The 13,034-nt window shown below is 46.1% G+C and overlaps 1 protein-coding gene across 1 annotated transcript in view; it reads left to right on the forward strand.

Moving 5' to 3' along the window:
• SLC17A9 (solute carrier family 17 member 9) overlaps positions 1-10,998 on the forward strand; it is a 30,065-nt gene extending 19,067 nt beyond the window's left edge. Inside the window, exons 4-13 of the mRNA XM_066624728.1 lie at positions 429-528; positions 2,095-2,225; positions 4,098-4,194; positions 5,315-5,411; positions 6,887-6,974; positions 7,098-7,132; positions 7,786-7,901; positions 8,297-8,352; positions 9,982-10,011; positions 10,841-10,998. Coding sequence (XP_066480825.1) covers positions 429-528; positions 2,095-2,225; positions 4,098-4,194; positions 5,315-5,411; positions 6,887-6,974; positions 7,098-7,132; positions 7,786-7,901; positions 8,297-8,352; positions 9,982-10,011; positions 10,841-10,998 — 908 coding nt within the window. The remainder of the gene's footprint in view (positions 1-428; positions 529-2,094; positions 2,226-4,097; positions 4,195-5,314; positions 5,412-6,886; positions 6,975-7,097; positions 7,133-7,785; positions 7,902-8,296; positions 8,353-9,981; positions 10,012-10,840) is intronic.
• Positions 10,999-13,034: the final 2,036 nt, after the last annotated feature.

A 13,034-nucleotide genomic window follows, 5' to 3' on the forward strand; every position in this document is an offset into this window, starting at 1 on the left:
ACCAGGACTGGAAGCACAAATCTTCCCTCGATGTTGTGTGGAACCAGAGGTAGACCATGTGAAATTGAACTGGGTCAGAGCATTGTCCTACTTCTTCTCTTATAATGCTTGATCTTGGGGACCATCCAGTGACACTGACAGTAAATTCAGGACAGACAAAAGACAATACTTCTTCACCCAATATTCCTCCCCCCCTCCACATGCTACAGTAAAGGCAGCAGGATGGATGTCCCAGGTCATGCCACCCCTGGGGCCAGCTGTAGCATCAATAAAAGGACACTGACAAAGTGCACCAAGTCAGACACCAGTATGTCTTTCAGGAACATCATAGAGGGATCCCCAGTACACGTGGAGCTGTGGACTGTTTTGAGGGATCTGCTCCAAACCTCCAAACCTCTTGCAATGGGAAATCCTTTTCTTTTTCTCAGGGGTTTTCTTTCCTTCCTTGACCAGCCTACTTTCCCAGAAGGCGCGAGAGAGTGAAAGAGGATTCACATACAGCACTGTGGGAACAGGATCACAGTTTGGGTGAGTTTCCTTGAGCAGATAATGGGGACTTGAAGACATCCAAGGCCAATGGTTCTGCTTGAGGTCCTTTTGATCTCTGTAGATCCATTTTGTGCCACCTGATAAGCTATTTAGGAGGCTGCCTCGACCTGACAGGAGACATGCGTGGTGGTTTTCTGTGGTTCTGGATAAGACTTGGTGAAGAATTTTGGTTACGGAGAATCTTGGCCTTCATATATATAAAAAGGAAAGCAGGTTTGTTTTTTGATGCTGGTAGTTCTGGGCATCAGGTTATGAAAATAAGGGGGCTTTGTTCCCATGGGGCATAGCATTTATGCCCAAATCTTTGTCCCACCTGGCACTTTAACCATCCTTTCCAAAGTTCAGATCCCCAAATCATTAAAAAGTGTTTGCCTGTGAGGGGAGGGGGACCTGCTCTCTGTGGGTTATTGACACATTGGCCCTAGTCTCTCAGTTCCATTTTGAGTCCCAAACTGTGTCCTGAAGTGGACACTCATGATGAAAATGCCCCCCTCCCCCTGCAACTGCTATTAATTCTGGGAGTTAGGCTCCCATTGGTGCCAACAGAAGCTTTCTTCCCAAGGCGAACGCTAGTTTTGGGGAGACATTTTCATTGGGACTGTGGCATGAGGGGAAAGGGGTAAATACTCCATTCTTGTGCACCACAGTCCTGACCTGGCTTTCTCTCCCTGCCTGCTGCTGCTGTTCAACTTCAGAAAATACAGGACCAAACTGCTTGTTTAATGTGATATGAAGTTTGGCCCTCCTGGGAATCAGTCAACAGCACCAGATCACCATTCATTCAGTATACATCATTCAACAAGGGTTTGTTCTCAAAATCCATTTCTAAGTCACTGCATCAGGATTTCTCTGCCCCCAGCGTATTCAAATTCTGTCTTGGCTCATGGAAATTGAGTTTGTTCCCTCTCCAGGGTCTGAGTGCTCTGTCAGTCCCCTGGTCAGGACTGCAGTCATGTCTGGGATGCAGATCTGCTTCTGCTTCATTTGCATGAGATCGTCCTTCCAAATGAATCACTTCCTCTGGGACAGTGCTTTTCAGTCAATGGGACTGTGTACCACTAGTGGTGCTTGATATGACTGCAGGTGGCACTTGCTGCCGCGGTGACCTGGCCCAGTCTTGCTGGAAGTGGAGATGGCTGGGGCAGTGGTGCAATGGGATTAGCCACTCACAGCCCAATCCTATGCATGTCTACTCAGAAGTAAGCCCCATGATGTTCAACGAGACTTACTCCCAGGAAAGTATGGATAGGACTGCAGCCTCATTCCTGTGCATAGCTGCCATCTCTGATGATGCTCCAAAAAGTGGCACCTGTAAAAAGTGGTACTTGAAAAGCCCTGCTCTGGGTTGGGGTGGTTTTTTTTTTTTCTGGCAACAGGTGTGTAGGGTCTCCACCAAGAAGCAGATACCCAAACCCCAAAGTTGTAAGTGGCTGTTCAAGAGCACAGTGTGCTTTATGCTGTTCAGATCTTCTCCTCCTCTCTTTTGTGTCCTTGGTCACATTCTAGAATGGCAGGCACATTACTGTGGTCTCCCTTTCCTTCCAGGATGCTGGTGATGGGTGCAGTGGGGTCCCTCCTCCTTGACTGGTATGGATGGGAGAGTGTCTTTTACGTCTCTGGGGCACTCACTTTGCTTTGGGTTTACTGCATGTGGAGATACCTCCTGAATGAACAAGGTAAATACAGCTCTCAGTGGGCTCAGGCTGATGACTAGAAATGTGAGGGTTTTGTCAGTCCTGCGCCAAAACTTTTAAAAAATAAGCTTTGCTTTGTTTTGGTTTTGGTTAAAACTCAGGATCTAGTTCGGTTTTGCCTTCTTTGTAAGAGTTTATTACTCACATTGGAATCCCACCCTTCCTGACAACAACCTTGTGAGGTAGATTTGACTGAGAGAAAGTGACGAGCTCAGAGTCACTCCATGGGGTTTCAAACTCAAGTTGTCCTAGTCCTCTGCCTACTACATCACATTGGCTCTTGGTTTGCTGTCAGGTTTAGACATCCGAGTCCCACTCAGGTCTGTGAATGTCACCTTGGAGGAGGAAAGGTGGGGGCAATTTGATTGTACTGAAAGTTCCCATAAAATGCAGAACGGAGCAACCCTTTCCAGCCTATCCACGTACTTTGCACTTGAGATTTCCCGCCTTGTACTTGACTAGGCTTAGTTGCCAACTCTTTTGAACTAGCCTTGCCACAATGAGGCCTGGTTCTTACTGGAATGGAAAATCTATATCTGGCCTGTAGCTCTTGAGACTGCAGGTGAGGGCTCGCATGACTGACTGCTCAGTCATGATTGTGATGGGCTGATGATAAGCGGGCTGGGACACCTTCCTTAGGAGGAAAGGCTATAATGTTTGGGGCTCTTCAGTCTGGATCAGTGTTCTTCAACTTTGGGGTCAGGACCCCAGTGAAGTCACAAAGCCTCAGTTGTGGGGTCACGGCAACTTATGAGAATGAAATCGGTTGAAGACCACTGGACTACAGCACCACCAGACAAAGGGGTAGGCCTCTTGTGCACCCATTCAGGTATCAGCAGTTAAGTCCCAGTCCTGCTCAGGTTTTTGGCAATTGTGCTAAAATAGCTTTCACCAGTGCCAGGCTTCATGGCAACTTTTTCTGCTCTCTCTAAGAAGAATATTTGGTTACAGAGAACAGTGCTGGAAGGGCTTAACAGGGGTGGCAGTGGGTAGATAGGGTCCTGACAAGGAGTTGGAATTAATGGTGGAGTCCTGAGTCTCATACTTTATTTATATGTTGGGGTTGTGGCATGAAAAAGGTTGAAGACCACTGGTCTAGAAAAAAGGCACGGGGGGACGACGACGGACGAATGGACATGATGGAGACGTGTAAAATTATGCAGGGATGGATAGACTGATGCTCTCTTCCCTCTCACACAACACCAGGATCAGGGGATGTCCACTAAAACTGTATGTTGGGAGAGTTAGAAAAAAGAAATAATTCTTTACCCAGTGAATAATTAATCTGAGAACTCCTTGCAAACTAAAACCAGGAGTTTTAACATACCCATCACAGCTTGTAACCTGTGATGGACTTTTCTTCTAGAAATCTGTCCAATCCCCTTTTAAAGGCATCTAGGTCAGACACCTAGATCCTATTGCAAGGAGTTCCACAGGTTAATTAAAGAAATGTGTAATGAAATGTGTTCTTTTCTTGGATGATGGACTAGATGTTGGGCCTGATCCAGCAGGCTTATGTTCTTAACTAAAAGATGTCCCTTGCTGAGGCCTGACGTATGAACTGGTACAGCCCAGTTACAGAACTATTGAGAACTAAGCCTGTGTTTTTTCTGCCATTTATCTTGAAATTGTGACTGCCTTTCTGGGCTAGAGAGAAGCTGTAGTTCCTCCCTGGCAGGTTCTCATTCACCCCTGAGCCACTCCTGAAGAGGTAAGTACAAAGTAGATAGAGCAGTTAGTATTCTATGTAGCAACCCATGGGTAAAACATACTGTGAGTGTATTCCTCCAGTGATATTAGGTACCGCAATATTACTGATGATGGGCTTAAAGATTTTTTATTTCCTTTGTATAGAAATCTTCATCCCTTTGGAACACTTAGTAAAGAGCCTCTCCTTATCTAAACAAATCAAAGTGCACTGGAAACAGTTATTTAAAAAGGCCCCTGTATGGTAAGTTATCATCATGGGAAGTCCCCCCCCCCCACCCCACATGCTTGCCTTTTAGGGAGAGTCTGTTTTCACTGCTTCTACCTGCCAACCATGCAGTTTGTTTCTTTGCTATCCTGACCACACCTGATGGCTAGAAACACAAACAATTTTGATATGCAAGATTGAGATGCAGTCTTAAGGCTCTCTGCTTTGGTTTTTAAGAAGTAGGCAGCCCAATCCTATCCTCTGCTGGCCCAGCAGGGCCACATGTCCCACGCTGTGTCCAGTGCTGGAACTGAGCAGGCTGGAGGAACCCCGTGTCAAGTCCCAGCCTGTCCAATGGGGCTACGCAGATCTGTGCCAGCAAAACGACTGGTGCAAGTCCAAGAAACCCCATGTAAGGCTTTCAGGCCCAGGATGTGGGTTAGGATATGGCGGAAGATTCCTCCATCAACCCCAACCCCTCCCGGGTCTGATCTACCCCAGTTCCGCCCTCCCACCGCCTCCATGCCACCATTCCACCCTTCTCCTCTCTCCTCTTGCCCCTGTGCCACTTAGTACTGTACTCGCCAATACTGGTGGCTGCAGCTCTAACCCTCATTATATCTCAAGGTTACAAGAAATTATGGGCAGTGCCTTTAAAAGCCCCCATGGGTAGGGGTTGGAGCTTTTGCTCTGAGTGACTACATGCCTCTCCCCCCAGTAGTTCTTCAGTTGCTATCAAGTCTGTTTGCCTGTCTGCAGGTCTTCCATATTTACCTGTTTCTAAACAACCAGCCAGTTCAACATTTTAAAATGGTCCAGTGGTTCTTCCTCCCACTCTGCTGCCGAACCTTAATGGACCTGAAACCTACTGCCTGAGATGGCTGCTTGCCCATGCATAGAGGAAGCTGCCCTTGCTCTGTCTAGCCTGGTCTCTCTGCTCTCCAGAGCGTCAGGTTCAGGTACCTTCTTAGTCCTACGGAAGATACTGCCAGGGATCACACCCGGGACCTTCTGCTTGCAAAACAGGTATCCTTGCACCAAACTGCAGCGCATCGCCTTGCTTCCTGGTCCTTTGGTCTCTCCTTTCTTAACATGTATGCCTGACAGTTGTGATCTGCCACGTCTAACCATGAATTCTCCCATTGTGTGTCACCAGGGCTGTGATAATAGCTCACTTGTCTGCCGCCAGTGCCTTTTTCACCCTCTTCTCCTGGCTCCCAACTTTCTTCGAGGAAACGTTCCCCAATTCAAAAGTAAGCCGATGATCATGTCGGTCGGAAGGGAAGCGCAAGGTGGTGAAAGAATTTTGGCTGCCCTCCGAAGCACAGGCAGAGCTTCCTGCTCTCAGGAGAGATGTCAAATAGCAACCCAGAGCTCTTGTTGATCCCTGCAAGGGTTCCTAGGCAGTGGAGTAGCTATGGGGGGATTGCAGTAAGCACTGCAGGTGCCACGTTGCACTGTGTAAGCAGTCCCTGCCATGCCTGCTCATTGCCATCCTTGCTCAGAATGGCTCCAACATCAAGTGGGAGGGGCCGCTTACACAGCACATCACGACACCTGCAGTATTTGTCCCCCCCGTAGCTATGTCACTGTTTGCGCCCTTGCGCCACTGTTTGTTTCTGGAGCTGCAAGAGGAGATTGTCCTTAGGATATAATATATACAGGCGACCCGTTCGTGGCTGCATTTGGTTTCAGGCACAATTGATGCTAATCAAAAATTATAGGTTGATTATATCAGTGATGCCACTACTCATACAGCAGTCTGGCAAGCATTAAGAAGCTTTGCCTGCCCCTTGCAGTCAATAAACATTAGAGACATGAGGCAGGGCTTGTGAATTGAAATCCTTGGTAGGAAGACTGTGTGGTAGAACTGTGCCATCTACCGATCAAACATGCACACTACACTGCATATTATTGTATCTATAGAATTCAATAAATCAGCATTTCTTGGCTACAGAGTGGGGACTCCGTACCCACCTTTGGCTTGCTTTGTCATTTTCCTGGAGACAAACACAAGGCAAGATTTTGCTTGTCTTTGTGATTTATTCACCTGCTGAGAAACTTCAGAGTTAATTTTGCAGCATTTGTTTCCAACGTGAACAGTAAAAGAAAGGTAGGCTGTTGCTCTGAGGTTCTTTAACTCTTTGGGGGACATTTGTGGGAACTAAAATTATGGGCCCCACTGTGTCCAGGTCCGGTTTCCCAGTCTCAAGATTCAGGTGAGAGACAGGCAACTGTAGCTTTTCCCACCCCCCCTCCCTCAGATTCAAAGGCGATATTGGTTCAGGAGGAACCCTGCACTTTGCTGACATCTTCAGATTCAGAAAAGGATCTGTGATGCGGGGGGAGAAGAAAGTTGAACACAGAGAAAAGACACCAGGAAAGCAGCAGTTTTGCAGGCGAGGCAGTTCCACCCCTTCAAGACCCCAGAGGACTACTCTGCCAACCATGAGAACTATATGCTACCTCCAAGCTCAGCTCCTGTTTGTCTCTGGAATCCCAGTGGTGGGGGAAGGGCCTGCCTTTCTCTCTTGGTTGTGGGCTTCCAAAAGGCATCTGGTGGGCTGCTGTGCGAAACAGGATGCTGGACTAGATATGTTTCCTTGGGCTTGATCCTGCAAGGCTCTTCTAACATCTTATGACATAGGCTGACCATTTTGCTGTGAGAACCAAGCCCTTGTTTTAAGTGAAATAACTAATGTTCTGTATTTTTTTTAAATCCCTTCAGGGGTGGATATTCAATGTTGTTCCATGGCTGGTAGCCATTCCAATGAGTTTATTCAGTGGATTCCTTTCGGATCAATTTATTAGTCAAGGTAATTAGTCCCTTTTTTTCTGTAGTTCAAGTGCCCCCCAAACGGTACAGAAGAGAACAGAAACTGTAAATAACTTTAAATTGTTTCTGTGATTTTTCTGATGGTCTTTCTTTCCATTTTCAGGGTACAAAGCAATCAATGTTCGTAAGTTTATGCAGGTGAGCAGAAATGTGAAAGCTGCCTTGGGACCAGGCTCTGTGTGTGTGTAAAGATTGTTCATGGTGGTGCCCATGACTTAGACTGGGAAGCCTAGCCATCACCCTTGTGCCAGTCTCTGTCTTGCAGCCTGACTTGCAGGCCTGCTGTTGGGGGGATGAAAAGGGGAGGATGACAACTGGAATAATGTGTGTGGCTTGAGCACCTTGGTCATAATTCTGTGGGAAGCTCCACTGAACAGAGTGGCATTTACTTCACAGGGCTGGGTAGACAGAGTACTTCCTTTCTCTATTTCAGATACAACAGGGACCTGATGCAGTGGCCTAGCTAGAGGGGGTGCAAAGCACTAAATTTTGCAGGGATCCTCACTGCATTGTGCAAGCAGCCCTTCCCCTTCCCCTTCCCCTTTGGAGTCATTCCAGGCTGCAAGAACAAAATGGAGACATTGCCTCCGCTTGCATGCTGCGCTGAGGCTCCCTGCAAAACTTAGTGCTTTGCACTCCCTCTAGCTCCGCCAGTGCCCTGATAGTAACTGGGGAATGATCAGGTGATCCTGAGTTTGCTCTGTTTGCTCTGTTTGCTAACATACTAGCTGCCACTGTCACCCAGCCTGTGTTTAGCTAAGCTAACTACTTTATTTTCTCTCTTTTTTAAGGTTATGGGCTTGGGTGCCTCAAGTGTGTTTGCCTTATGCATAAGTCACACCTCCAGTTTTTGCAAAGCAGTCATGTTTGCATCTGCCTGTATTGGCCTCCAGACCTTCAATCACAGGTAGTGTATTATTCTCCTTTAAAAAAACAAAAAACCTACCTCTTTTCATTTTGAAAACCAGCATGGTGCAGGTGGGGCAGCGTAGCATAGTGGATGGATCAGGAGACCCGGTTCAGATCCCTACTCAGCCGCAAAACTTGCTGATTGGACTTGGGGAAGTGACTGTCCTCTGCCTGTCCTACCTCATAAGGTTATGGTGAGATATGCTGCTCTAGAGAAAAGACGTGGGAAATAGCAAATTTCCTTTTTCAAGGAATAACACCCCTGCCCTCATTAATGTCTAATTGATTGCTCTAAGTACTGTCACTATTTTTCTAAGTGGCAACACTGCCTGGTTTAGCTGCTTCTTCTTTACCCAGCAGTGGGTCTTAATTCATGCACCTTTTCCTGAACAGTGGCATCTCGGTCAATATACAAGATCTGGCTCCTTCCTGTGCTGGCTTCTTGTTTGGTGAGAACAAATTATTACTTTGTGTTTTCCTTTTTCCTAACTTCTAACCATGTTAAATTGTGGCATCTTGTTGATCTTATTGAAAGCTGGTTCAGGTCCTTCTGGAGAGAAGCTGAATATAGGTTTAAAAATAAAATCAGGATTCAGCAACCGTATGCTGGTGCAGAATAGAGTCCAAGAAAAGTGGATCAGATTGTACTCTTCATGTTGGAGTTCTCTTCTTAGCCTGAAGCATAGTTTTTTTTTTTATCTTGGAGGTGTAGTTCCCTGTATTCTAGCTTAACACATATTAGTTACTCTCTTAAGAGTGCAATCCTAACTGGATCTTTGGCCAGTGCAAGTCCCTTGTACCAGTTCAGGAATGTTGCAAATGTGCCTCTTTTGAGTTAGCTGGGCTGACAAGTGCAAGGACATGCGCCAGCCCACGGAGGCCAAATTCGGCCTCCGTACGGCTGAGGAAAGGTAAGTTTGCACCTGGAGAGGATGGCCAGTGCAGGGGGTTGAAGAGGGTGATGGGAGGTGGAACTGGGGTGTTTGCGGGCAGGCGAGGGTGGACAGGGTACGGGAGGTGGGTGGGACTGATCTGGGTGATTTAGGCAGGATCCTAGCACCCCTCCCAGCCTGGCTTTACACTGGGATGTTCAGATCTGTGCCAACAATTTCGCTGGCACAGATCCAAGTAGCCCCATAGGGGTGGCTGCTGTGCAACATGGGGTAAGGGGAAAATATGCCCTTATTCTGAGTTGCATGGTAGCCACCTTCAACACTGCACAATGGCACAGGCCAGTTGGCCTGTCTATTCCAGTGCAGAATAGAATTGCGATGCTCATGGTCTTTAGCCACCCTGGCAGACCATCAGAGTGGATCAAGGGCAACAAGATGATTAAAGAGTATTAAGAGGCAACAGATCTGTTTTGAGTGGTTGTGAACAGTTGCCCTCTGAGAGATGTGTGCACCAGTTCTCTGTATATGGTGCACTCAGACCTGGATTACATGAGCTGTTGGTGAGCTGCCTTAGGCTGTTGATGTGGACTTAAAACAAATTCCTTACTTCACAGCCTAAGTTCTCCACATACATTATGGATTTGAGTAAAGGTGTTGAGTTTTGAGCAGTGGGGTAGCTAGAGGGGGTGCAAAGCACAAATTTTGCAGGGCACCGCACCATGACATGCAAGTGGCCGCTTCAGAGCCATTCCGAGCTGCAGCAAAATAGAGGCAATGCAAATGCCTCTGTTTTGCTCTTGCAGCCTGGAGGAGGGGCTGTTTGCATGCTGCTGTGAGGCTCCCTGCAAAACTTTGTGCTTTGCACCCCATCTAGCTACACCACTGGTTTTGAGCACTATCCATTTTGAGGAGCACCATTCATTACTGGGTAAAAATGGAGGTTCCAGTTCAGGCACTGAGAGGCGGCAATATTTCAGGAACTTTTTTTGCTAAAGAAGGCACCTTAAAGAGAGATTTGAAAGAGAAGAGCCAAGAACTATATGTTGGTAGACCAAGGGGAAAAGTTGTACACAGTGTAGGTTTTGGGAGAAGATGTATGGAACAGAGAGAACAGTAAAGGAAAGGGGTGTGGAATTCTATATGCTTCGAGAGTCATGCCTTGGTTTCTTTTTCTTCTCTCCATAGGTGTAGCAAATACTGGTGGAGCTTTATTAGGTAAGCTTATTGACCCCTGGGGGCTGGGGGATAAGAATAGGCCCTCAGTTTGGCTGTACTTGTCGTAAGAGGCGACTAAACAGCCACAGGGTAGGTGGGACCCGTTAGCCTGGGAAGGCAGCTCATCTGAGAGAAGGAAAACTCTGCTCCCAAACCTCCACTGCCTTGTGGCTACATCCAGTTATGGAAAAGGCTTCAGGAGTCAACCTTGAGGCAAAATCCGGAGCCGGAGTCCCTGAGGCAGTTCATGGCTGAACACAGTCATATTCTGGCAACTCCTGCGACACCGCTGGAACCAACCGTATTGGCCTCTGCCTTTCCATTGGACCATTTCAGCGACGTGGAGAGGGGGGATTTGCTGCATGGGTAACAGTCTATCCTCCATATCTACTCTACCCAGGCTTTGTGCTCTGGAGGACACTCTGTTCCAGAACCACCATTCAGAGCGCAATACCATAGTCTTCCGAGACTGAAGGATGCCAACAATAACAATATTGCTCCAGAATGTGTTTATCATTCTGAAAATCCTCCCGTAAGGATGTTATCTATGCTACAGTCTTAAACTGGTTTAGCAGGAACCCAGGAAGGTGGATCAATGTGGAGAACATGGCATCTCTAACAATCAATTATCAACAACCTCAACAAATTTCCAGATTCATTGGGGTGGGATGCCTTGAAAGTCAAAGTAGTATAAACCTGGTATATGTTTGTAGTGTAGCTCTACCCAGATTGAGAGGGACTTCATTTTTCCAGAGCAGAAACAAAGAGACTGCATTAGTTGTAGGGAATCATTTGGCTGCTGATCTGTTTCTTTTCTCTCTGTGCACAGGTGTTGTTTGGGTGTACTTAGCAGGACATTTGATTGAAAGCTCAGGTTCGTGGACATCGGTTTTCAATCTTGTGGCAACAGTGAATCTCTTTGGACTTTGTACATTCTTGATCTTTGGGAAAGCCCAGAGAATGGACATGGACTATATGGACTTATAAACTCATCTGTGGATTGGATTAGGCAAATGCCGGGAAGATTCCATATGTCAGAAAACAGAATTTAAGCTGAAATCTTATTGGCCATGGAATGAAAGAAGTCCATGCACTTACAAATTAGCTCAGACGTTATCCAACGGCCTGCTGATCTTCTCTTGGTGTGCAACGGACTTATTTCGCTGCTCAGTCAAGAAGTGGTCATATCACCAGGTTCCCTGTGCCTTTGGCTCATGCCAGTTCATTTTCTACTAAGATGTTGTTTAAATTACAGGCATATGCTACCAAACACAGAGTTATTCCTAACTGGTACTTTAATTAATAGCAATGGTAGCATGTTGTTCAAGGACTGAACTGTCTGTAAAAAGAGAAATTGACTTGCTGTAGCCTTCATGATGGTCCTCCAAGTTTGTTACTGAAGCATGTGAAATCTACAGTACTCTGTATAAATTTGATGTTTTGTTTTAGAGGTCCTGAAATGTGAGCCAACTTCCTGAACCTAAACACCAAAAGCCAGTTGAGTTGTCCCAGCTGTGAGACTTTCCAGATTTTTTTAAAGAATGCAACAATTCCTTTATAACAGATCCTTAGTCCCAAGGGAAAGTGTACTTTCTCAGCTCAACTCCAACTATAGCAGTTTATCTGTGCTGAAAATGCTGTCCTCTCCACTGCTAGCATGTGAGGTTGCTATTTTGCCAGTATTTTACTGGCTGACTCAGTAGAACTATGTTATATCAGAAAACCCAACCTGGCATCTGAGAAGCCAGTAAATGCCCAAAAATCTGTCCCTGAACTGTCAGATTCAATTTTGTTTCTGCCTGCTGTGGTTCTTACTCCTTACCCAGCCAGCTTGAAATACTGTGCAGAATTGGCTAGTATCTATTACATTACTAGAGGTGAGCAACAAATTCTGTACAACACCTCTCCAAACTGATGTCATTTTGCACATACATATAAAAAGGTGTTTTGTATACTATGTATTTTAATAGTCGTTATATTTTATTCTTCACTTTTAGAGGTTGGGCATTCCACTGCTGTATCCATATAATTGCAGGATTGCTCATGAAGCCCCTTAAAGTATAGCAAACTCTATTTTTTTTTTTAAATGGCAAACCTGCAAAAAATGGATATAGCTCTATGGGGGATTCAGTGGAGGACTGGGCAAAGGACAAGATGCAGTTACAAGATTGTTCAGATAAGACATGATAAGAAGGCAGCTTGGATTGCCTGTGGGTTCTAATTCTTATCCAGGATCTCTGGGCAGTAATACCCAGGTGTAAAAAGAGAGAGAATAGATCTTTGTTGACCCACAAGTGTCTTATGGCCCTGGAGGAGCAGAGCAGCTCTGGGTGACCTTTTTACATAAAGGGGTGTACTCAGAGTAGCCCATACCAGACTCATTGGAAGGGAGAGGGTTGGCAGTCTGCTCCTGCACAGGAGCCAAAATCCCGTGAAGAGTGGCCTGGGATTCATCACAGGAAGGGCATCTTGCACTTCGAACAAGTGGTTCTAGCTTATCAGAACCTGTTCCCCCTTCTTTATCTCCAAAGCTGTGAGTTTCTTTCACCAGCACTTAACTGAGAATGGGAAACAAATTGGATGCCAGTCACACTTTTGTATCTCAGCATTGCAGTTGCTGGAATAAATACAACACAGGTGTACATAAGGGAAGAGTTTGGAGGTCAGAATAGAACACTCCACTGAGCCAGCAGCAGGGTTGCTTCCCATGTTATTGATAGAATTGGCTTGAGCATGTGGGAGTCAGCTATAACTCAGTGGTGGAACAACTTCTTTGCATTAAGATGGCCCCATGTTCAATCCCCAGCATTGCTAGGTACCTGTGTCCTGACATCATGACATCCCTTGTTTCCCCAGCCTTCACCAATGACAGGGAAAAATGCACAATGTCATGGTGTTAGGATACAAGTTACATTGTACCAGACATTATGAAGGGGAAGTATCAATTGTGCATTTATCATAATGTTTTGTTTGCCCCGAAGGGTGTTATCATACCAAAACTGATATTTGAATGTTGAATTCAT

This window comes from Tiliqua scincoides, chromosome 4, assembly GCF_035046505.1.
Source record: "Tiliqua scincoides isolate rTilSci1 chromosome 4, rTilSci1.hap2, whole genome shotgun sequence".
Lineage (NCBI taxonomy): Eukaryota > Metazoa > Chordata > Lepidosauria > Squamata > Scincidae > Tiliqua > Tiliqua scincoides.